The following is a 22,578-nucleotide window of genomic DNA, read 5'->3' as shown; positions in this document are numbered from 1 at the left end:
AAAAACCCTCAAAAACAAAGAGAATATCTTCAAAGCAATCAGAAAGAAAAGACGGAGGAAAACAAAATTTGACTGATAGCAGACTTCTCAATGGAATCAAGACAAGGGAATATTAGCTTCAAGTGGTAAGAGAAACTATTGAAAACCCAGCAAAGCTATCTTTGAAGTATAAGATCAAAATAATGATCTTTTCAGATTAAAAAAACCCAAGAGTTTACTTCAAGAAGTCTTCACTAAAGAAACTTACATTGTCCGTTCCTTAAGAAATATGACCCAAGAAGGTCTTGCAATGCAAGGAGTGAGCAAAGAAACTGATAAACATCCAAGCAAATCTAAATAAACATCTAATTTGTATGGGGGGCAAGGGGAGGGACAAATTTAATGTTTCTGCCAACAATAACACTTAAGTGAGGGTACCTTGTATTTTTAAAGAGGTTGTATTACTAGAAAATGGTTAAACTGATTAATTCTAGAATGCTAGTATGACTAGTACAATTTCAACGGTGACCATAAAAGGATATGGAATTTACAGCTTTCAAACCAGTATAAATGGAAAATCAAAACAAAACTGCTTGTGAATTTTTTAATAAAATTAAGCATATGCTTGCCATATAACCTAGCAATCCCACTCCTAGGTATTTACCCAAGTGAAATAAAAACGCATCCACCCAAAAACCTGTACATAAATATTCACAGCTGCTCTATTCATAAGCATCAAAAACTAGAAACAATCCACTGTCCCTCAAACGAGGAATGGATAAGTAAAGGAATACTACTCAATAAGGAGAAACCAAAGAAATATACAACTAACCTGGAATAATTTTAAAGGCATTATGCTGAGTTAAAGAAGGAGATCTGGTACAATCAACTGTTATAATAAAAATAAAAATTTTTTAAAAAAGAAGGCAATCTGGAAAGGTTATGATTCCATTTACATGACATTCTCAGGAAGACAAAACCTGTAGTGTTGGAGAACACATCTTTAGTTGCCAGGGGCTGAGGAAAACAAGGACTAAGAAAGAGTTTTCTGGGGTGATGGAACAGTTCTATGTTCTAACTATAGTGGTGGTTACATGAATCTATACATATGTAAAGACTGATAGAACTGTACATCAAAAAAGTCGGTTTTAAAGTATGTTAGTTTAAGAAATAAAAAACTGTAGTCCTAACTCCATATTACTGTCTACAGTAACCACAATTTTTACACCTAATTAAAATAACTTCTTTCTCATTAGCAGACCATCTTCTCCAACTACCAAATTTAATCATTTAAATAAACAAAATCCTTAATGGATCAAAACTGAAATATTTATTTTTAAGGTGTATTCCTGGAAGCTGGTGTCATTTCCCTTTCTTGCTAAGCCTAGTCTAGCTGCCACATGAATTCGGTGCTTATAAAACACTTCACTGTAACGATATTAGTCATAACTATTGGATGAAAGTGTTGGGTAAGTAAACCACATCATTTTTACAGGGCCAATACTAAAGTACCACCCATTCCAGATCCTAAAATACACATTTTAAGTTTCCAGTTTTGTGCCAAAAAAATTTTTTTGACTCATTAAATAACTGCAGTATTGATATTTTGAAAGCATGTTTGCCAGTTAATTGGTTTCAAGAAGTTCCAAAGTAACTGGTGCAGCCCAATATGTTTTTGCAATATAATTAAGTCATACGCAGATTCCCCAGGAGTTTTAGTTTTAATGACCACCACCCAGGTATGACTGTAACCAGATGGTGTGACTCATTCCATATGTCCACCAGTATGCTGCTCTTAACTATGCCTCAAACAATCTTGCAAATAGCCATTTGTTCAATTCAAATAACAATCTGTGCTGGCTGAATAAGTAAAAAAGATTAGTTAGTTTTATTAATTATTTTTTTCCTGCTGGGGGAGAAGCTGGTTAAAATATTTTAATAGGCTGTGGAAATGTATGTGGTTGCTAATAATATTGGCAGAAAGTAATAAAGTTAATTTGACATTTAGATCTATGCCCATTGTAGTTATTTACTAAAAATATTACATAAAATATTTCATATTATAAAAATTATACATTTAAAATCTAAAACAGATGGAAGATGCCTTTAGCAGGTTATCAATATTCTACAAACTGCTGATGCCAAGACATTATATGTATTGGACAGTCCAAAATATTAGCCTATCCAGAACCCAACATTAAATAACTGATATACATATTATACACACACATGAGATAAACTACCAATTGTTATTTTGGCTACAGGTCAGGTCCTTGTAACACTTAGAGAAGTCATATAAAAAATATTCAAGTAATGATTTAAACCTAATTAAGGCACTCCACTTAAAAGTGGTGGACCAAACCTAAAAATGCCTTCACTACACCCTAAGCCCCCAATGAAAGGACAGCAAAAGAATAAAAAGGTATTGAGTTACCACATCAGACAGAGGGACAGAGAATAAGGGAAAAGCTCAGAAACACACCACAGTTCTCTAACAACAAAATTTGGATGATAAAAAGTGAATACAACAGCAATAACTCACTTTACAGAGAAAGCCAAAACAAAAGTTTCTGCAGAGGTGGGAGAAGCCAAATGGAAGCTCATTCCCACCACAGGACCTGTGAAATATTCACTGAAGGAACTGGATGCAGGTGGGAGATTTAAGCAGGAGGCTTAAGCAGGGTTTAAGTCTCCGCCAACCAGGCCCTATGCAGAAGTCTGAAGGAAAGTTTAATCTAGAGAGGTTATACCAAAATAAATTCTGGGCTCAGGCAAAGCTAAGGATTGCAAACCATGCTAAAAACTGGGGGATTATTTTAGACCACACATACTGAAAGACAGATTCTATGAACCCAGTCACTTCCCTCAACTAGGCTCCTGGAACAGTGGGCAGCCAGACTTTTTTATTCCCCAAAAAGAAAACTGGAGAAAATCTCTCTCTACTAAGAAAAAAAAGCATGAGTTTCCAAACTGAGTTAAAAAAAATAAAATAAATATGTCTAAAACACTGAACAAAAGATCTACACCAAAATAATTCAATATGAGGTTAAGAACAGCGGGAATAAAAGATCTATGTACTCCCACAAAGGGAAGAAAAAAATGAGTCACAAAGAATCAGTAATAGGAACAGCATCAGACTTCTCAACAGCAACACTGAAGGTTTGAAGACAACTAAGCAATGCCTTAAAAGTTCCAAGGATAAAAGTATTTTCACCTTTGTGAATGGAGACAAACTATTAATGTAAAAAAAAGAGGGCAGAATAAGACATTTTCAGCCATCTAGCTCTCAAAAATAATCTCCCATTTGCCTTTAATCAGGAGGCTAATGGAGATGTGGGGTCCCAGAAAGAGATTCCAATACAGATTAGGGGTGAAGGAAATCCCTTAAAAACCCTAGTATGTCTGATCATATTGAAAGACATTTTATGCCCTAGCCAGAGATAATCGGGGAATATATTAATGATCCATACATGGAAAACAAAGCAAATAAAGAAAACTAAACATTACAAATAAACTTGAGATGGGGGAAAGGCTGGACTGGTAGAGGGTGGGAGGAGTGTTAAGAAAGCCAAATCCTTATTGTCCTCCTTCTACAGTAAAGAAGTCAATAGATAAAAGCCAAAACTGAAAACTTTCTTAAAAAATAGCAATATAAGTATGTCAGCTAGAAATATTAAGGTAAATATAAAAGGAGGGAACAGCCAAACAGTTCAAAGTCAATGAAAAATTAGGAAAGGGAACAGCTGTCTGTCACTAGTCTTTGCCTTTTTAAATTATGTAGATGGATTCTTTTGATAAAAATTAAAGTTAAATTTAAAATAAATTAAAAATTAAACAACTGAAAATAAACTATTCTTGCTATTCAAAAATTAAACTTAACTGACATATACTTATAGGTTGTTCTCTTTAACTGATAAAAACATATTCCTACAAAACCAGAAGAGTTTTCTTCATTTCAAAATCATTTCTTTACTGTACAGTAGCAATCTTTTTAAAGAAGCACCTACTGAACCCAACTGTTCCAAGTTAAAACCACTAAGACTCACTGAGTAAGAGATAAAGGTTTGAAGAGAAAAAAACAGAAACTTTTCACATTTGCCCACATTATTAGTTCTACTGATTTTCATATTTCCCTATCAAAGAGCTTGCAAAATTTAACAAAAAAAGGAGGAAAGACATAAATTTTTAGAATCTGACAATTACAAGGAAAATTCCTCTTTTATTCCTCAATATATGTTTCTCTGTAACTTCCATACACTGGTAGTGTATCTCCCCAGAGTCATATAGAAGAAACCTATTACCTCTTCCAATGACAGGCTTTAAATTCCCCCAAAACAGTGATCATATGTACAAGTCACCCCAGACCCCCCCTACAGTCTTTTCCTGTTTAAGCTAATAGCATTTCTGGTTCCTGCAAATGCTCCTTTCAAACAAAGTTTCAAATCACCTTACCATCTTGGTCACATCCCTTGAAGCATGCTCCAGTTTGCTAATATACCGCTTAAAATAAGAAACCAGAATAAAAGTAGGGTATAATTATGATCTTCCTCCCTCTAAAACAACATTTATGGAATCAATCAAAAAGACTGACACCTTACTCAGAAGTCTTTGAACAAATATGTTCTAATTTAAAAAAAAAAAAAATCATTCCCCATATTTCAAACAATTCAAGTAAGTTTCCTACCCCCACTGTAAAGTTAGTTAATACACTTCATCCTAATCATGTTGTCAGGTGTCTTTAGGGCAATAGCTCTCATGTGTGAGGTTGTAAAGATGTCACAGGAAACCGCTAATAATGAAAGTCCTCAAAGTTAGAAATGATTTACCTTTTTTATACACATTAGTATAATCCAAGTTGTGTTTCTCTAGACAATCATTACTTTTGACTATTTGAACTGGGAAATGCAATACTGAGTGGGGAAAAAATGGGAGGGGTACTGACACCTAGTCCTAAATACCTCCACAGGAGTTTCTCATGAATGTGAGCATCACACATGCTGCATAGGAAAGACTGAAAATATCAGTCTAGGAGATTTGCTTGTTTTCCAAAGAAAACTACTGGAACAGATACAGAGGTTTCTAAAGAGGCAATGGTTTTGAAATCAACATCCAGAGGTAAGCAAGTTCCTTAAAGCAATGTTTTAATTACTTTCATTTATAATCCAATTCACTGACATTATTTAAATTTTTAATATAAATTTAATCTAGAAAAATTGTATTTTATTTTGAAACTAAGGCTTAAGTGTTTACAATCATACATCTTGCCAAAAATCATGGACAAACGAGTAAAGAATAGAAGACAGATAATATAGAAATAACACCTTCATACCAAGTTAAAGTAAAATGATGTCATCACACCCTGAATGTTGAAGAGTCTTCCCAGTACAGAAGGTGCTCACAGCACTTACAGAAGAGTCCCTCTGAACCAATTTGTTCCATGAATCCATATTTCTCCTTCCCTCTAAAAAACCTACAGCTTATGCCACAATGAACATTCATGGCTAGAAGGCCACTCTTTCCTGCTCCTTCCAACTGAGTCTTATGCTTATCAAGAGTTGTTTGGTATAGCATTCGGTAATACAATTGGTGAGTACATAGTTTAGTTGAATATCAAGTACAATAGTGACAAAATGTGTGAGAATAATTGTTTCCATGTAAACTAAGTGAAATATTTTAGAGACTCGACTAAATCACATCACTAGGAAAAGCAGTAATTTAACTGTGAACCAGAGCTATAAGAGACTGAAAAAAAAAAAATCATAAAAGTTTAGGAACAATTTAGCATTCAAACTGCTTTAAAAGTAAGTTAAAATGCTAAAAATCAAAAACAGCACAGTTTGAGTCTGAGTTATATCAGGGAACAAAGAATCCAGTCAGTGGATCCATATTCAAAAAAAAGTTTATGTAATGTTAGACAAAAGCGCTGGCAAATTAACAGCTGTATGTTAAAAAAAAAAAAAGAGTCTTGTTATAGATAGAATATATATGTATGAGTTCGTATATACATATACTGTGTGTATATATACATCTTTTTTTATGACTGCTTGCTTTAATTGACTTTTTTGATAAACCTATCCACTATAAATCCTGACAGCATAGAATGAAGAATTTTACCAAAAAAAAAAAAGAAAGAAAAAGAAATAAAGAAAGACACAACAATCACAATAATTCCTTGAACTTTCAAAAGGACAGAACAACGGAACTGAGGCCACCAGAGGTAGGAAAGGGGGAGGGGAAGCAGAAGGTTTAGAAAGAAATTGGTAAAGGGCCATAAAAAAATGTTTACATTGTGTAATGATAAAACAAAAAATAAAATAAAAAGAATGAGGAGTTTTAATTACAGTTCATACACAGAAAATAACAAGAGAATTAACTCATGGCACAAGGTAGCATGGATATGCCAGATTTTAAAAAAATGCTGCTGGAAAAGTCAGCACCATATTCCCACTGCCTCCAGAATATACAATACAATACACAACAGCAGTTTCTGAATAAAATTCAAAGATAAGAATATACATTTTAGAGCTAAGAAGTTCCTTTAAAAAAAAAAAAAAGGTGTGACATAGTTATAAAATAAACATGAATGATACATCCATAATCTGCTCTCCCATTTAAAACCCAATGAAGTAAAATCTACCCCTTCAGTTCCCAAAATATAGAATTTCATAACAATTTACAATAACCCATGGAAACTATACATCCTTTAATGGTAGAATCAGCGGTAGTTCTGGTTCCCAACATCAAGCAGGGTGACACAGCAAAGCATTAAAAGTGTATGCTACTTTTAAAATTTAAAGTTGTGGGCAGATAACAGTACCCTTATGTGATTGTTACTAAAATAATGCCTGCCACACAGCTAGCACTCAATGGTAGTAGTAATTGTTATTATTCTAGTTTTATATTTTATTTATATTTTTATTATTATATTACTATAATACTTTGAATGTAACCATGTTAGAAAATTTAAAAAAGTGAAAACAGAATTAAGAATATAAATCACGGCCCAATGTCACCTCATGAAGTCCTGACTATTATAAACAAAGCTTCAAACGGGTGTTTTGACTGCAATCCATCCTAATGGTTATAATTGTATAAAAACAAATGAAATACCTTTTTCATGTGTTCAACTTTAGTCTAAAAATATTAAATTCTTGTAATAAAGATTCACCAGAGTCAAAATGCACACAAAATTAATAGAGTATAAATTACTAATCCAGCTACATTTACCTACTTGTGAAATTCCAAATTTAAATGCACTGTCCATATAAAATATCTGGTAGTAAGAGTGGCAAAGTGTTTCTCAAATGTTATTTTTTACTTTATCTAAACTCTCACTGAAAGATTTACAAATCATTTTTTAAGGATAGGACAACTTTTACTATATTACTTACTGATTACACTAATATTTAGAATCTCCACAAAACAATAATTTAGTCTAAAACTAGTCTTTAAATCAACTAAAACTTCTTTAACATGAAGGCAATTTTTTATTGTTGGCTATAATTTAAATGTTTGGAGTATCCATTCATAATTTTAAGTATTCCTGTAAGTGGAACTAGAAAGACAGTTACAAGGCAATCACTCAGGACACCCCCAATGTGCTTCAATAACAAATAGTTTAAATGCATCTAAATCTAAAGTCTATTTTAAAGTTTCACAGTCTGGATTCAGATATATAATCTGAATGAGCATCATTCAAGCATACAGGACAGTCATCTGGAGAGAAAAAAAGGGAAAAGAAAGATTAGCTCTAAGTCTAGTAATCATAACAATAAAATATTGGTTCAATTTACTTAAACAAAAGGTATATGACTATCCTAAAATTTAGAATTCATGGTAGTATATACCATTTACCATGTAATCAATATTTTCTAGGTAAATTAAGAAACAGTAGCCAGCATACCTTATTTTATATTTGTACTTCCATCACTTAGCCCCATCCTCAAATACGGTATGTCTTCAATAAATAAATATAGTATATGCACCATTTAACTCTCAACAATCCTGAGCTATACATTATCATCTTATCACAAATAAAGAAACTGAGGCTAAGGGGACAGATTCAGGCCAACCTGCATATGGTGGCCTAGCTTAATACCTTGCCCTAAGTCACAAAGATACTGGCAGTGTCAAAATCTGACTTGGAAATTCATATTTTTCCAATTATGCTATGTCACCTAAATAACAAATACGTAACTTATTAAGCTTAATGGTTATATTATTCCTAATTTATTTTCCTGCATTATTGTTTTTCAAAGAAAAAAATCTTCATGAGCTATCCTTTCAACACCCTGCAGCAGACATTTGACTTTACTTCCCTCCCTAGAATTCCAGATTTCTGATTTGGGAACTCTACTTGGGGATCCTTGTTCCAGTGAAGTCCCGGTAGAACATGTGTCCAATCAGGGCACTGGTTCAAGGTGGCCACATGACCTAAGCTAACCCAATCAGAGTGAATTGCAGAACTTCTGAAAACTGTTGGAACGATATGTTATTTAAGACAGTATGTCTTAAAGCTGGGGGGGAATCATCTTTGGATGAAAGAAATTGAGGCAATATCACTAAGCCACTGGATCAAATCTCACTTTAAACCAATCAATAAATTCCCTTCACATTTTTAAACCAATTTGAGTCAGGTTTTGAGTCACATCCAAAAAATCCAAACTAAGAGATTTTTATCAGGGTGTTTCTCATCTCAGTATCTTTCACACATTGTTCCCTTACTCAATATAAGTGCCAAGAGAATAAGGACTTTGCTGTATTTATCAGCACACCCCGAGGCTTCATACAAAACCTATTAGGCATCCAATAAATGTATGTTTAAAAAGTAATACTCACGAAAGACTAATAATTCCTCCTTGCCAAAAATTAAAAAAAAGAAAATAGTACACTACTGAGCATGTTCTGCATTTTCCAACCTTTAAGAAATCAATTTTTCCACATATTATGTGCTGTGTCTTGTATTAACCTTATAATCAAAGATCTTAAGAATACGTAGTAACTATCACTTCATCTATAACTTACTTTGAGTCCAAGATAATTAGTATATAATAGCATCGTATCATCAGTTCCGAAATCATCTGCAAACTTTCTAAATGAAATTTCACAGCAACAAAAGTCTCATCAAAATAAAGCTTAATGAAGCAAAGAAGAACAAATACAAACCATCCAAGTAATTAAAGACGGCGGTCTCTGTTTTTCTGAATCAAGGCCATCTTCCCATCTCTCCCCACTTCGACGTACAGCCAGATCACTTGGGGATCGATACAGTAGCCTCGCAGCTATCACCATATTTAGAACCACACCGCTCCTAGTTGATACCTTATTTCCATTCAAACTTCTCCCCAACTCCTCAAGACTCTCTTCGGCTAAAACCCCACACCTCGTATCTGCTTCTCTGCCTCCCCCTCCCACAATTAATCGTCTAGACCTTTTCCCTTGGGATTCCCATCTCTGCCCTCAAGACGTTTTCCTCCCGCGACTTTTCCTCTGAGTGCCTGCTTTCTCCCAGGTACCCAAGGACTGTCGACCCAAGGAAAGCAGCCCCGGCTACGCGTCCCTGCTTCGCCGCACCCCAGCTTCTCCCCCAGCCACCGGCGTCCTGCAGGTGCCTCGCTCTTGGTCGCCGCGCCCCGGCCTCCGAGAGGCGGGGCACACAAAGGACCCGCACGGCCCTCCGCACGGCCCTCCCCAGCCTCCTCCCGTCTTTCCCTCCAGCGGGCCGGCGCCCCAGAGAACGGAGGACCGAGGGAGGCGGCCGCCGACTCGGCGGGGACCAGAGATGCTCGCCCTGGACGCCCCGTCCGCGACCCCCACCCCGCCCACGCCCCTCCCACGAAGGCTGCCCCGAGTCTGGACCCTTCACCCGGCAAAACCGAAAGCGCATCCCCAGGCCGGTGGCCCTGGCCAAGCACATGCCACCCGCCAGCCTTCCCCCAGCCCGGGCAGGGCTCCGGCCCCGCCGCCCGCTCCCCCACCTCCCGGGGAAGGGCCCGACACCCGGCCGGCGGCCCCGCACTCACAGGCTGCCGGAGCAGGAGGTACAGACGAAGGAGCCAACCGTCATGTTCACGTAGGTGGGGCCGCGCTGGTCGCAGTCGAAGCACTTTCGGTTGTGCGGGAGGCCCGTCATGTCCCGCAGCATCTTCAGGTGCTTCTCCTCCTGCTTTCGCTTCGCGCTGGCCGCCATGGCCGCGGCGCCGAGGGACGAGGCCGGCAGGGCCGGGAGCCGGGCGGCGCTGCGCCGGGGGCCCGCGGTCCCACGGGCCACCCTGGCCGCGGCCGCCGCCCTCCGTCAGCGCGCGCCGCCTACGCGGGACCCGGCCGCCCCGGCTCGGCTCGACTGGGCTAGAGGCTGCGCGGACGTTGCGGAACGCAGGCTGACGGTCCACACCAACCGGCCCGGTCGGGACAGCCGCCGCCACAGCCGCCACCTTCCCGACTTCTCCTAAAAGGAAAAGACGAGGAAGGGGGAAGGCAAGAGAAGGCCCGCCCTGGCGGCCGGTGGCCAAGTGTCGGCCGGCGCCCCCTGCTGGCGGGGAGGAGTCACTGCCGCCGCGCTGAGGCAAAGTAGGGAAGACACAATGGTAATTACTAATAGACGATATTTATTGGGCGCTTAAATGTGCTAAGCGTTTCACATGGATTACCTTCCTCCCATGCTTAAAACTTTCGAAGGGCTTCCCACTGCTTTGGGGATCATTTCAAATTCCTCACCGTGCCCTAAAAAGCGCTCCGAAGTCTGGCCTAGTCTACCCCTTTCACTTCACTCTGCAGGTCCATTGCTTTTGCTGTTCTTTGTATAGTAGTTTGTCAACCTCGCCACTAGCAACATTTTTGACCAGTTAATGTTTTGGTGTGGGAGCTGTCCTGTGCACTGTGGGACTCGGGGCTGCATTCCTAGCCTCTGCCCACTAGATGCCAGGGCAAGGTCCCACCCACCCCAGTTGTAGCAACCAAAGATCCCCAGACATTGCCAAATGTGGAGGAAGGTTCAGGGGGGTGAAACCACCTAGGTGGAGAACCAGCGCTGTACATGCATGGAAGGCCAGATCATCAGTCAGATGGGGTTCAGATGTCACCTCAACCAAACTGTCCCAGATCAACCCAGTTACTGTTGCAGCTCACCTTCCTCCCAGGCAGGCTCCACCAAATTGCTGTGTTGCATTTTCTTCATAGTTTTAGCTACTTGAAATGGCACATCTTGTTTAGTTTGCTGTGTGCCGTCTGGGCTCTCCCTTTAAGCTCCAGACTGCCCGGCCTCTGTAATTTCTTCACTACTCCACCCAATACCCCTCCCAGAGCTGGAGACTAGGTGCTTGATATTTATGGAATGAATGCATGAAATATCTCATTTAATCTTCACAACAACCCTTTGAGGTAAGCATTATCGTTATTTCCGTTTTACAAATCAGGAATGTAAAGCTCTGGAGGATTAAGTAAATTTACCCTAGGATAGATATGAGGAAGCTGGGATTCCAATCCAGTCAGACTGCAGGACCCAAATCTTTTAATCACTGCAAGAGTCAACTGCCAGCAGAATGTTAGAAATCATCCCTGCCCCTCTGTGTCCCAAAGGAGTACAGGGAGACCAGTGAACTGAAGTTCCAAAATCACTCAGCTAGTGAATGGGAAAGTAGGATTAGAATCCAGGCTTCCTAATTGCCAAGGCCAGCCTCCGGATGTCCCAGGAAACTGACTGGATGAACCGACGACGAAGTGAGACTTTGTATTAATATAATACCATTAGTAATAGTGTTTTTAATATAAAGGGGACAGCTAGATTGGCCAATAGATTTTTTTTTAACTTAGTTATGGAAAATATCAGACTACCATGAGCCCATCGCCCACCTGGAACAATTATCAGCTCATGGCTAGTCTTGCTTTATCAATACCCCAATCCATCCATCCCCCTTCCTATTATTTTAAAGCAAATCCTAGGTATCGTACTATTCATCTGCAAATATTTCAGTTTATATCACTAAAAAATAAGAATTTTCTCTTTTTTAAACTTAACCATTGATACCATTAGCACACCTAAAAAGTTACCAAATCATTCCTAAAGATCATCAAATATCCCACCTGTGTACAAGTTTGCAATTATCAATGCTTAAAAAAGATTTTTACAGTTTGTTTGAACCCACATCTTGCAATAGGGGATTATGTCTCATAAAGTCTCTTTTATTCTGTGGCCTTCCCCTCCATCTCTTTTTCTTTTTCTAAGTTAATACATTTGTTTTAGAAAGTGGTCCCCTTTTCCTGTAGAGTTTCTCATAGTCTGCGTCACTTCACATGTTCCTCTGTCTCTCTATTTTATAAAAATTGGTAGTTGGATCTAGTTCACTAGTATCCAGTTCAATTTATTTGGGGGTGGGGGGAACAAAATTTTATTTCATTGAGATCTTCCATCAGGAGGCACATAATGCAGAGGGGCATCTTTTTATGATTTTAGCAGCCATTGATGATTAATGCATAGATTCATTAAGGATTAAAAAATAGTGCTGTTGTAATTCTGTCATTCCTTCTTCATTTATCAGCTGAAATATTTCTATAAAGAAAAACTCCTACTGTTTCGTATAATTCATGTCAGAAAGGCAGGATAAAAGTTTGATTCCTTTTCTTTATTCACAAATTTTCAAAATAATATATTGGTTTCATATCACCTTCCAGTGGTGATCAATATTTTTAACTGTCATTATAGACTTAAGGATTTAAACATATTTGATATATTTCATATCCTTGATGCTAACATTATCTCTCTGTTGGCCAGTGGGAACCTCTTAAGTTGCCTCTTGAGTAATTTACCAAGAGCCTTGACTTGAAGTCAGCTGGAGTTGTATTCTGGCAGGGCCCTGGGCTGATCAAGAGTTGGGAACACTGAATTGTTGGGCCCTGGGCTGATCAAAACAGAAGGCTTATTTTAACCAGCCCCACTCTGGTTAAATATGACACCCAGCAGTGTCTTATTCATTACCAACAAATGCACTCATCCCACAGCCAGTGGCTTATTTGTTTCTATATTTGCAATCTTCACTTGCCATTTGTGTATTCTCTGGTTGTTCATCTCTCCATGGTCTATCATCTGATAAATTCCAAAATCAGAAGGCATGACTACAGCACATTGTACTAACAGTTGAATGCATGCTTGTTTTATTATTGTGTTTTTGTTGTTTTGAAGAGGCAGAAGTAAGTATGTCCAAACTAATGGATCTGTAAGAATATAAAGTTCAGGTGAAGTCCAAGATGTTTTCTCCAAGTAAAGCAAAGAGTCCATATGAACAGCAGAATGTTGACTCTTTCATACCATATATATCAAAGTAGGTTTCTACTTTTAAAAAATTCAAGGAGAGTTTGCTGCATATCAAGCAAGACTATTTATTTATTATAATTTCCTTAACTCTCCCAATAACGCAGAAGGAGATATTATTATCTCCATTTTATATATGAGGAAACTGAGGCTCTGAAAGCCTGGTTTGCCCAAGGCCATACCAGAAGTGTTGCATGAAGTCAGAATTCAAACTCCGATCTGACTGCAAGGCACTAGCTTCTGATTCCAGTGACTGAATACCAACCCAGCTTGTTAGATTTGCAAAGCAGAAATTACCTTTAGAAATGGTAGTACTGCAGCCAGAGTAATCTTCTCAAAATGCAAATGTGAATCAGACATCCCCAGTCCCATCCCCATACTTACAGCTTTTCAGTGACTTCCCCTTGCTACTATGATGAAAGAAGACCTGGGAGTGCTGGAAGCAATGCACAGGCAACCTCCTTACAGCCCACCATGCTAGGTCTCTCCCACCCTGGCCCAGCCCCACTGTGCCACAGGTGCCTCCATCACTCTGCTCCAGCCATACTTCCTCTCAGTTTTTTATATTCTCCTTTCTCCTACCACAGGACCTTTCCACATGCAGTTTTTGTTTCCAAAATGGCCTTCCATCTCCTCTTTCTCTTCTCATCCCTCAGATCCAGCTCAATATCTGTGTTTCAGAGATCGTTCCCGGAGCTGCGCAACCAGATCAGACCCCATAATATGTTCTCACGACACCATGTACCTCTCCTTTATAGCACTTGCTGTTCACATGACTGTGATTTTCCATTAGGACCACTCATCCCCACCATGCACTGTGAGCTTCATCTGGGAACAGACCAGGTCTGTGTTTGCTCACCATTATTTCTCCAGCCCTTAGCATGGGATTTGGCATGTAGAAGCGGCTAAGTATTGGTTGGGTGAATAAATAAATGCAGCAATGGGGGGCCAAGGAGTAAAGCTTCCCTCCATCTTAAGCAAGCATTCTGTTTATTGTTGTCATGGCTGTTTTGGCTCACAGAATAACTACAGTTCCATCAAAGCTACAATCATTTTGTTAAGGAACTTGCAGATTCTGAAACCAAACTTCCAATGGTAAGAATCTAAAACCTCCCTGAGTGCTCACTGACTTTGCTTAGAGGCTTTTGCCTGTCTTATCACCAGGGGTGAGTCAGAGAAAATGTCCCAAACAAACCCTGGTGTTTGGAGAGGCCCCAGGGAGCTAGCAAGGAGCTGCCAGCTCATCGGAAGCCGCCCCACCCTGCACGCCTGTAGGCAAGGCGCAGAGCTGAGGCCCTTCTATGTGTCCTGGAGAGTAAAGCAGGACAAGCAATAACTACTGTCATCGGATAGCCAGTGGTGGCTTCGTCCCTGGACGGCTTCCCATTCATGAAAGACCTCAATTTAGACTTTTGACAGTATCTCTGAGTTACCCACAGCGTTGAGGAGATCCACAGAGAGAATAGAAAGACGATGTTGCCAGACACTCAGGCATATCCCCTAGCCATCCTCACCCCCTACTGAGTTCAGGTTTATAATACTGTGTTCAGATTTTTAATACATCACGGATGTACCTTGTGAATACCATGATTGCCTTGTTTTCTTTATTTGTGTATTAAAAGGGCTTATTTGTTAAGTTTAATTATCTTAAAAGATACCACAGTTTGGGGGGCCCCATTCTGACATTTTCTCATGTTTTAATATTTTGGGAGTTTCGTTAAAATTGAAGCGGCCAAGAACCCTCCCTGAGGCAAGCTGCCTTCTCCCCCAGGTCCCCAGACTCCCGACCATCTTTCCCTAGCTCCAACCTTGGGCACAGAGCCTTTCAGAAGCTCCCAAATCCTCCTTCAAGCATTCAGCCTCAGTGGGGTGAGTCTGGATTTTCGGGGAGCCCCAATTCTCCACTCTCAGGATCTTCAGCTATCTTTCCCTCACCCCCACCCCCACCCCCATGCCTGAAGCTAATTTTGATCACAGAGGGGAGTTACCTTACAGCAGTGAGCATTTGTAATGTAGGAAAACTGGAGCTGTGGGTTTTTCATTTTGATTAGCATTCTTTCCTCCCATGGCATGACTTTTTCCAGCTTTTGTCCAAGGAGCCAGTGCTAATTTTTATGGTCCGAGTAAGTAATGCAAGTGAAAAGTTATGTTGGCCCCATTAACTCCCCCAGGCCCCAGCAGGTTTCACAGAGTGACTCATCACAGGGCCTCAAATATAAAGTACTGTGGAATAATATTCAACTCGGTTTTTTCCCTTTTCTTCTTTCGATAATACTTTCCTTTTAGCTGTGGTTTGATTATTTTTAACATTGCTTCCTGACTTGCTTTTTAATTTGCAACAAGCAGTGAGATAGAAAAGGAAAAGGGGAAAATACCTACAGAGAACACAGTTGGTGTGTACTTCCTGGAAATGTCCATGTGGTTTCTGGGTACACTCCGCAGAGAACACCAAGAGTGTAGAAACTAGACACCTGAGTGACACAAGTCCCTCAACAACATTGCTGTGGCACTGACAGATGGTCACCTGACCTCTTTCTCCCTACAGATGCCAGAAAAAAACAGAAAGGCTGCAGACCTGCCCTCCAGCTGTCCATGCTGCTGAAGAGCTGCTTTTCTTCTACCCGTGGTCATTTTCCGCTGTCATTTATGAGCTTTGTCTCACCAGCTGAATTCTGTGCACTCAGAGAGCAGGGACCAGGGCATTACCTTCTGTGTCCCTACTCTGCTGAACCATAAAAGATACTCCATAAATAGTGCCAGTTGATTGATCCAACCTCAGGCCATTCTAGAAGCCCAAAACAATTGCAACCTGACTTTGGTTGTCCATTTATCAGAAAAGTATTTTCTGGATTTTAGAAGGAAACCAGAGTAGCTTTCAGCCTTCTGTCCTTCATCCATTTTGTGAATATTTACTGAGCACCTACTATCTGCCAGACACTGTGTGAGACACTGGGATTCAGCAATAAACAACACAGGGTCTGTACTTTCCTGGAGCTTGTGTTCCCACAAAACAGAGAATAGACCATTAACACATTAATGTAATGGACCAGGTGATGCTGAGAGCTGTAATGGAAAATGAAACAGGGTAAGGGGATAGAGTGGGAACGGAGAGGGTGCTTCTGGGTGATCAGGGCAGGATAGGTGAAGCAGGGCAAATGCTAAGAGCTGCACGTATCAGAAACCACAGGTAAAACAACCTACATGGAGATTCTGCAACCAAACCTCTCCCTTCCTCAGTCAGTCTGTGCTAGAATCAGGAATCATGAGCTGCCCTAGTCGCCTGCAGAGAAACTGAATCATAATCTTTGGAAGCCAAAGAAAAGAGAAAAGGTCCCTGCCTCTGCAGCAGGAGGAGAATCCAGGGTAAGAAACGCTCCATTCACATTGTCAGTGGAACGTTGTTCTTGCCCATTACTGAAAAGAGAAAGGGGATCTTCTTTTCTGGTCCAGGGGAAAGAAAGGGGCCCCTGTGGAGAGAGAAACCTGCTCTAGTTATCAGAAAAGAAGCACCAACAGGGCTTGCTAGGCCAACGAAAAGGAAAATGGGCGCTACCCATCAGCCCTTCATTTTGAAGGGGTCAGATCAGGGCATTTTAAAAGTGGGTCTCTACAAAAAACTACTCTCTTTTGTATTCTCACCAAATACAGGCAAATAGGTGATGGCTCATTAGGCAACATGGGGTGAACTGAGCACAAAGTAGCTTCCTTGAACACAGCTGACTGATGTTGCGATCATACCCACCCCTGAGAAGGAGAGTGATCACACAGAACTCCACTGTTGACACCCCAATAGCGGTGACTAACATTTTTTTGTACTAAGCATCAGGCATTCTACAAAGCACTCTTTGTAATTAATCCTCACAGCAGCCTTTAGTGGATTTGAATGTTATACCCATTTTACAGATGAAGAAACTAAGGCTCCTGAGCTGAGGAGCTTGCCAATGTCATACAGCTAGGATGTGATGGAGCCAGGGTTTGAAGGTCAGTGGTTAGACTTCAGAAGCCAGGATTTAACCTCTATATTCAGCACTGTATTCTCTGTTGGCTTGTCTTCTCGTGAATCCAACCTGGCCCTACATCAGCGCAGGAAAAGCCAAGAGGCCATGCTGTTCTCCTGGTCTTGAGCTGGGCTCCAGAGGTACAAACACCCCAGGATGTAACTGTGCTTGTGTAGGCTGAGGTTTCTGCTTTATAAGGCTATGCCCCACTCCCAGAGCTTTAGGCTGTGCCCTTTAGGGCCTGTTTTCACTGAAGACATTATTCAGATGAGGGAAATTACCTGAGAAGTTACAGTCACCAAGTTCCCACAGTGAAAATGTCCCGAATTTTCATCTAGGTAATTGTTGCTGTACAGATTTATCCTTGTTGAGTATGCATAGAGCCTTATAGCAGAATCAGATTCAGAAGTGCGGAAGCCCCTGGAACAGGTTTACAGAAAGCCCGTGGCCATTTTCACCATGAGGATACCCTTACTGTTCTATTAGTAGTCACCACCCCAGCCCTGGGGATGTTAGTGATTCAGAAGGTTATAGTAAAGCTGGAATGAGAAAATATACTCAGCACAGCACCTGGCATAAATGTAAGCACTGCTATCATTCCTGTTGTTTTAAATATACCTACTAATTCCCTCTAGTCAGGGTGTGTTGCTTGCAAGGTACCAAGTGTACCTCAACTGCAGTTCAACTACAGTTTGCCAGAAGCTGCTGTGAGTGCATCAGCCTTGTCTGTGGCTACCCTTTAAACAGAGTGTTGCTGCTCTTTGATTGGGTGAAATTGCTTGTGGTCTAAGTGATCTTTAAGTGGTCTAAGTGGTCTGACAGGAAGTCAGGGATGTGCACGAACAACTATATTTTACTCAGTCCATACAAGTTTTTATGTGTTCTAAATAAATATCTGACAATGTCCAGTTCAGTAGATTCTGCACATGAAAATGCTCCAAACACTTCTAACCACAGACACTACATGTTCCTTGATTAATGTTTAATTTGGGGAGCAGGGGGGAGTATGTGTGTCTGTGTGTTTAGGAAGTGGTGTCAAGTGTTCTTTAGTCAGACCTGTATCTCTGTGCACGCCCATACGTGAAGAGACGGTTCAGCACAGTAGCTATGAGTGCAGCTTCAGAGGTAGTCCAGGTTCCAGTCCTAGGTCTCCCTTGGGAGCTTGAGCAAGTCATTTAACCTGTTTGTGCCTCAGTTTTCTCACGTCTAAAATAGGATGAGAATATCACCTACCTCATAAGGTTGATATGAGGATTAAGTTATTTTTAATATACAAAAAGTACTTAAAACAGTATCTGGCAGAGAGTAAGCACTCAACAAGTCTTAGCAATCGTCATTACATTATCCTTTCTTCTCATCAACCACCTCCCCTACAATCCAGACAGAGTAAATAAGCAAATATATGTATGAGCTTCCTACAGCACTCTTTTGTTTGTTTCATTTTGTTTCTTAATAGCTTAAATAATACATGAATACAATCTCATTTTAAAAAACAGAAAAACCTCAAATAATGCTGGCGTAGTAGGTTACACTGTCCCCAAAACTTCTCATTCCCCCAAAACCTCAGGATATAATGATATTTGGAAATAAGGCCTTTGAAGATGTAATTAATTGAGGATCTCAAGAGGAAATCATCCTGATTTAGACTGGGTCCTAAATCCAAGGACTGGTGTCCTTATAAGGAGAGGAGGAGACACACATTAGCACACAGGGAGGAAGGCCATGTGATGACGCAGGTGGAAATTGGAGTGATGCTGCCACAAGCCAGGGATTGCCAGAGACCTCCAGAAACTGACAGAGGCAGGGAAGGATCCTTCCCCAGAGCCTTCAGAGGGAGTGTGGCTCCTCTGACACCTTGATCCCAGACTTCTAGCCTCTAAAACTGTGAGAATAAATTCCTGTTTTTTTCAGCCACCTAGTTTATGATAATTTGTGACAGCAGCCTTAGGAACTAACACAGCCAGAAAAACCAAGGTTACCCTGTCTGGAGCACCCTCGCCCCTCCACATCATCTCTTCCAGCAGTGATGTCACTCTGTTGCCTTTCCAAGCCTTTTCCTGTGCTCTTTCATACATAACCAACATATTTCATCTAGGTGACAACAACCATATTTGCTGAATGTGGTTAACCCCTTTTCACTACAGCAACCCAGTTTTCTGCAGCCTTGACTGCAGCCAGGCAGCCGTGGACCGGAGCCAGGATGAGGCTGTGTGGACCAGAGCCAGGATGAGGCTGGCGGCTGCCCCCAGGAGACCCAGGGAGCATCTCCTTTGTCTCCCATGAGTGCTGCCTCTGATTTACAGTCATTAAAAGACAAGGAATCCTCTAGAACAATGTCTCATTTTTCACAACTTACAGGTTTACAGAGTAATTTTAACAACCCAACCCCCACTTCCCCTTTCTTATGTAAGTTAATTTTGGGTCTTTTTAGACACCTATAGATCTGATTCATATGGTTCTACTCTGTAAGGACTGGAAGTGCCTTTTGAAAAGTGTTTTGACTGTGAGCATGACACATAGTTATCGATTACGTGAAAAGGGATCCTCACATACAAAGTTTCAAACTGAGAGAACACTAGAAATCACCTAGGCCAGTAACTCTTAACAGGTTTGGAGTTACAGCCTTTTTTGAGAATCTGATAAAAGATACCAAACTCCCCTACTTCCCTAAACTACGCACCAAACATATAAAACATCTTGGGCTGGTCCTTGCACCCAAGCTTAAAATCCACCTCCCCCCATCAGGGATCTGGTGGCAGAATTGGAAGAGGAACCCAGATTCTCCACGGCCCATCATCTCCTTGAGGTTTACTCTGTCTTGATCTGAAGTCCCCAGCTTGCCTGCAAGGGTGACAAACATGGAGAGGAAGCATCAAGCAAGGGGAACTCTGTATTTGAAAAGGGAGATGGTCAAAGGAAGGTGACATTCCAACATCTAGACCTTAGACCCACAGTGGATTCCTGGGACATGACACTCTGCCATTCTCCACCAAGGCCAGGACAAAAGAAAATAGCTTCACGTTATAGCAACCAGACTAACACAAGGAGAATTCATTTTAGGTAACAATCTTTGCATTTCTGAAAAGAGTTTATATCACATTCTCTCCCGGCCTCTTAAAAATAGAATAGCATCTCATCTTTCTAAGATGGTTTGAACGTAGACAGATATGAAGGCGTCAGGAATGTTAAATACATGGTCTCTGTCCACCACTCCTGCCTCCCCAGCCTGGAGCAGGCACCACTCATCTGCATGACACCATTTCTAACCCACACCAGGTGTGGCCTCGGAATTCTCTTCAACTAACTCACTGCCCCAGAGGCTGCAGTTGGCCCTGAGGTCTGCACCTATTTGCCATCCTACAGCTAAATGACCTTCTGACATTGTTTCTATTCTCTTGTGATTCGATATTTCCCCATAGTTCCATTTAAACTTTCTGATGGCTTTACTTGGTTCAGCAGAGGCCTAGAGACCTCTCTTTCTAGGGCAGTAATCTCTCCTAGGATTTCTTCTAATAGCTGTACTCCTGTATTCTCAGTCATGTGAAATGACTAAGAGGGCCCTAAGTATTCTTGCTTATAATTTACTTATGTTTATATAGACTATGATGACAGTTTTTCAAAGTGTCAAGTTCAATTTTATTATTGCCCTTAGGTCTTGTGTCTTATATTTTTGGTCCCCTCTTATGTATCAGTGATTGTTTCCTCTCTTTCTGCCACTGGACTATATCCTCAATGTTAGACTTTGGGAAAGGAAAAAAAGAAATATACTGACACAAGCCTAAGCTGCATCATGACAGTTCAAAGACAGCAACAGAGTAAGGTAAGGTGTAGTAGTTTGCATTTTGTCACTCTAAATATCAAAGAATATGTTCTCTTTGTATCTGTTACATTGACAAGACATATTGGGCATAGAGCTCCTGCTGGCCCCCTGTCTTGAATTTGTTCTTTGCTTATATCACCATGCATTCCAGAACTAGTTCTGGAACTTTCCAACCTTGTGTTTGCCTCAGTGCCCTTTGTCTTCTGTGATGTAACTGCCCTGTCCCCAAAGGGAGCTATCAAGTTAGCCCATAGGGATCTACTACTCCTCCCAGATCCTTCTTTCAAAGCAGGAGAAGCAGCAAGACAGACAGGAATGCTGCAGCCTGTGTTGGAGCAGGTGGTTTCCATGCAAGGGACACAGTCCAAGAGAGTGACTGAACAGGAGGTTGTTTTCTTGTTTTCTGTTTTAGTTCGAAGTCTGGTTTAAAACAATGTAAACCAGGGAGGATTTTTAATATTTTCTGATATGACTTTAGAAAATAATTGAGTATCCATGCTTCCACATGGATCTTCTCCACTGTCCCTTCTCAACCCAGTACTTAGAGGGGTACTTTTAAACATTGAGTCAGATCAAATCACGTTGCTACTCAAATTCCTGCAGTGTCTTCTGCCCCCAGCCTGTCTGTCCTCCTCTCCTACAAGGCTCTTGCTCCTCTCTCACTCTCTCCAGCCACTCTAACCTGCTTGCCACGCCAGGGACATGCTGGGATCCTGCCTGGGACCTTGACTCTAGCTGTTGGCTCTGATTTAAGCCAGATATCAGCTTGGCTAACACCTTAACTTCTTTTCTTCTCAATTTCTCAACCGAGCCTGTCCATAATAACCCTGTTTAATATGGCAATCTGTCCCCTCCCCTTCGCACACACCTGTTCTCCATCTCCTTTACTTTTTATTTTATCCAGAGCAATTATGAACTTCCTGGGTACTATACAGTATGTTTATTTATTATGTGATTTATGTGTTTTTATCTAACTATCCTTATGAAACTGTAAGTCTCCTGCTTTTCCACTAATGTATTTCAAGTGCCTTAAATAGTGCTAGGCACTTAATAGGTACTCAATATTTGTTGTATAAATGGTTGACTGAATAAAGCCTTTGTTCTGGGTTGACTGCTGATTAGTAGCAAGAACATCATCTCCAAAGAGTTTCTGATGTATAAAATGGTGGGAAAAAACAGTAGAAAAGGCTGAACACATAATAGATATCACTTACACCTCTACTTAATATTTGCTCACTGCTGTTGTTTACCTATTTTAACGGGAGCAAAACTGACAAAACTGAGAGCAGGTTGTTTTTTCTACAAAGAAGTAATTTTTTTTATAGGTTATAGCAATTTCTTGTGGCAAAAAACACAGTTGTCTAAATTACTCTAACAGAACATTAGCATTGGATGATGACTATAGGATGCAGAAATGCATGTACAAGAAGTTACTTAAAAGTCATATTTTTGCCAAAAGAGAGACGCTTTTGTGG

The 22,578-nt window shown here is 40.5% G+C and overlaps 1 protein-coding gene across 6 annotated transcripts in view; it reads right to left on the bottom strand.

The window, feature by feature from the left end:
- Nucleotides 1-10,235, bottom strand: part of AGFG1 (ArfGAP with FG repeats 1) — a 66,765-nt gene extending 56,530 nt beyond the window's left edge. For all 6 annotated transcript variants that reach the window (XM_063103814.1, XM_063103823.1, XM_063103832.1 and 3 more), the window contains exon 1: nt 10,002-10,235. In XM_063103814.1, the coding sequence (XP_062959884.1) occupies nt 10,002-10,168 (167 nt within the window). In that variant the 5' untranslated portion in view covers nt 10,169-10,235. The remainder of the gene's footprint in view (nt 1-10,001) is intronic.
- Between the last annotated feature and the right edge of the window lie 12,343 nt (nt 10,236-22,578).

This window comes from Cynocephalus volans, chromosome 1 (assembly GCF_027409185.1).
Source record: "Cynocephalus volans isolate mCynVol1 chromosome 1, mCynVol1.pri, whole genome shotgun sequence".
In the NCBI taxonomy this organism is placed as follows: domain Eukaryota; kingdom Metazoa; phylum Chordata; class Mammalia; order Dermoptera; family Cynocephalidae; genus Cynocephalus; species Cynocephalus volans.
The sequence above is the reverse complement of the archived record's forward strand: the minus strand, read 5'-3'. Positions and strand labels throughout refer to the sequence as shown.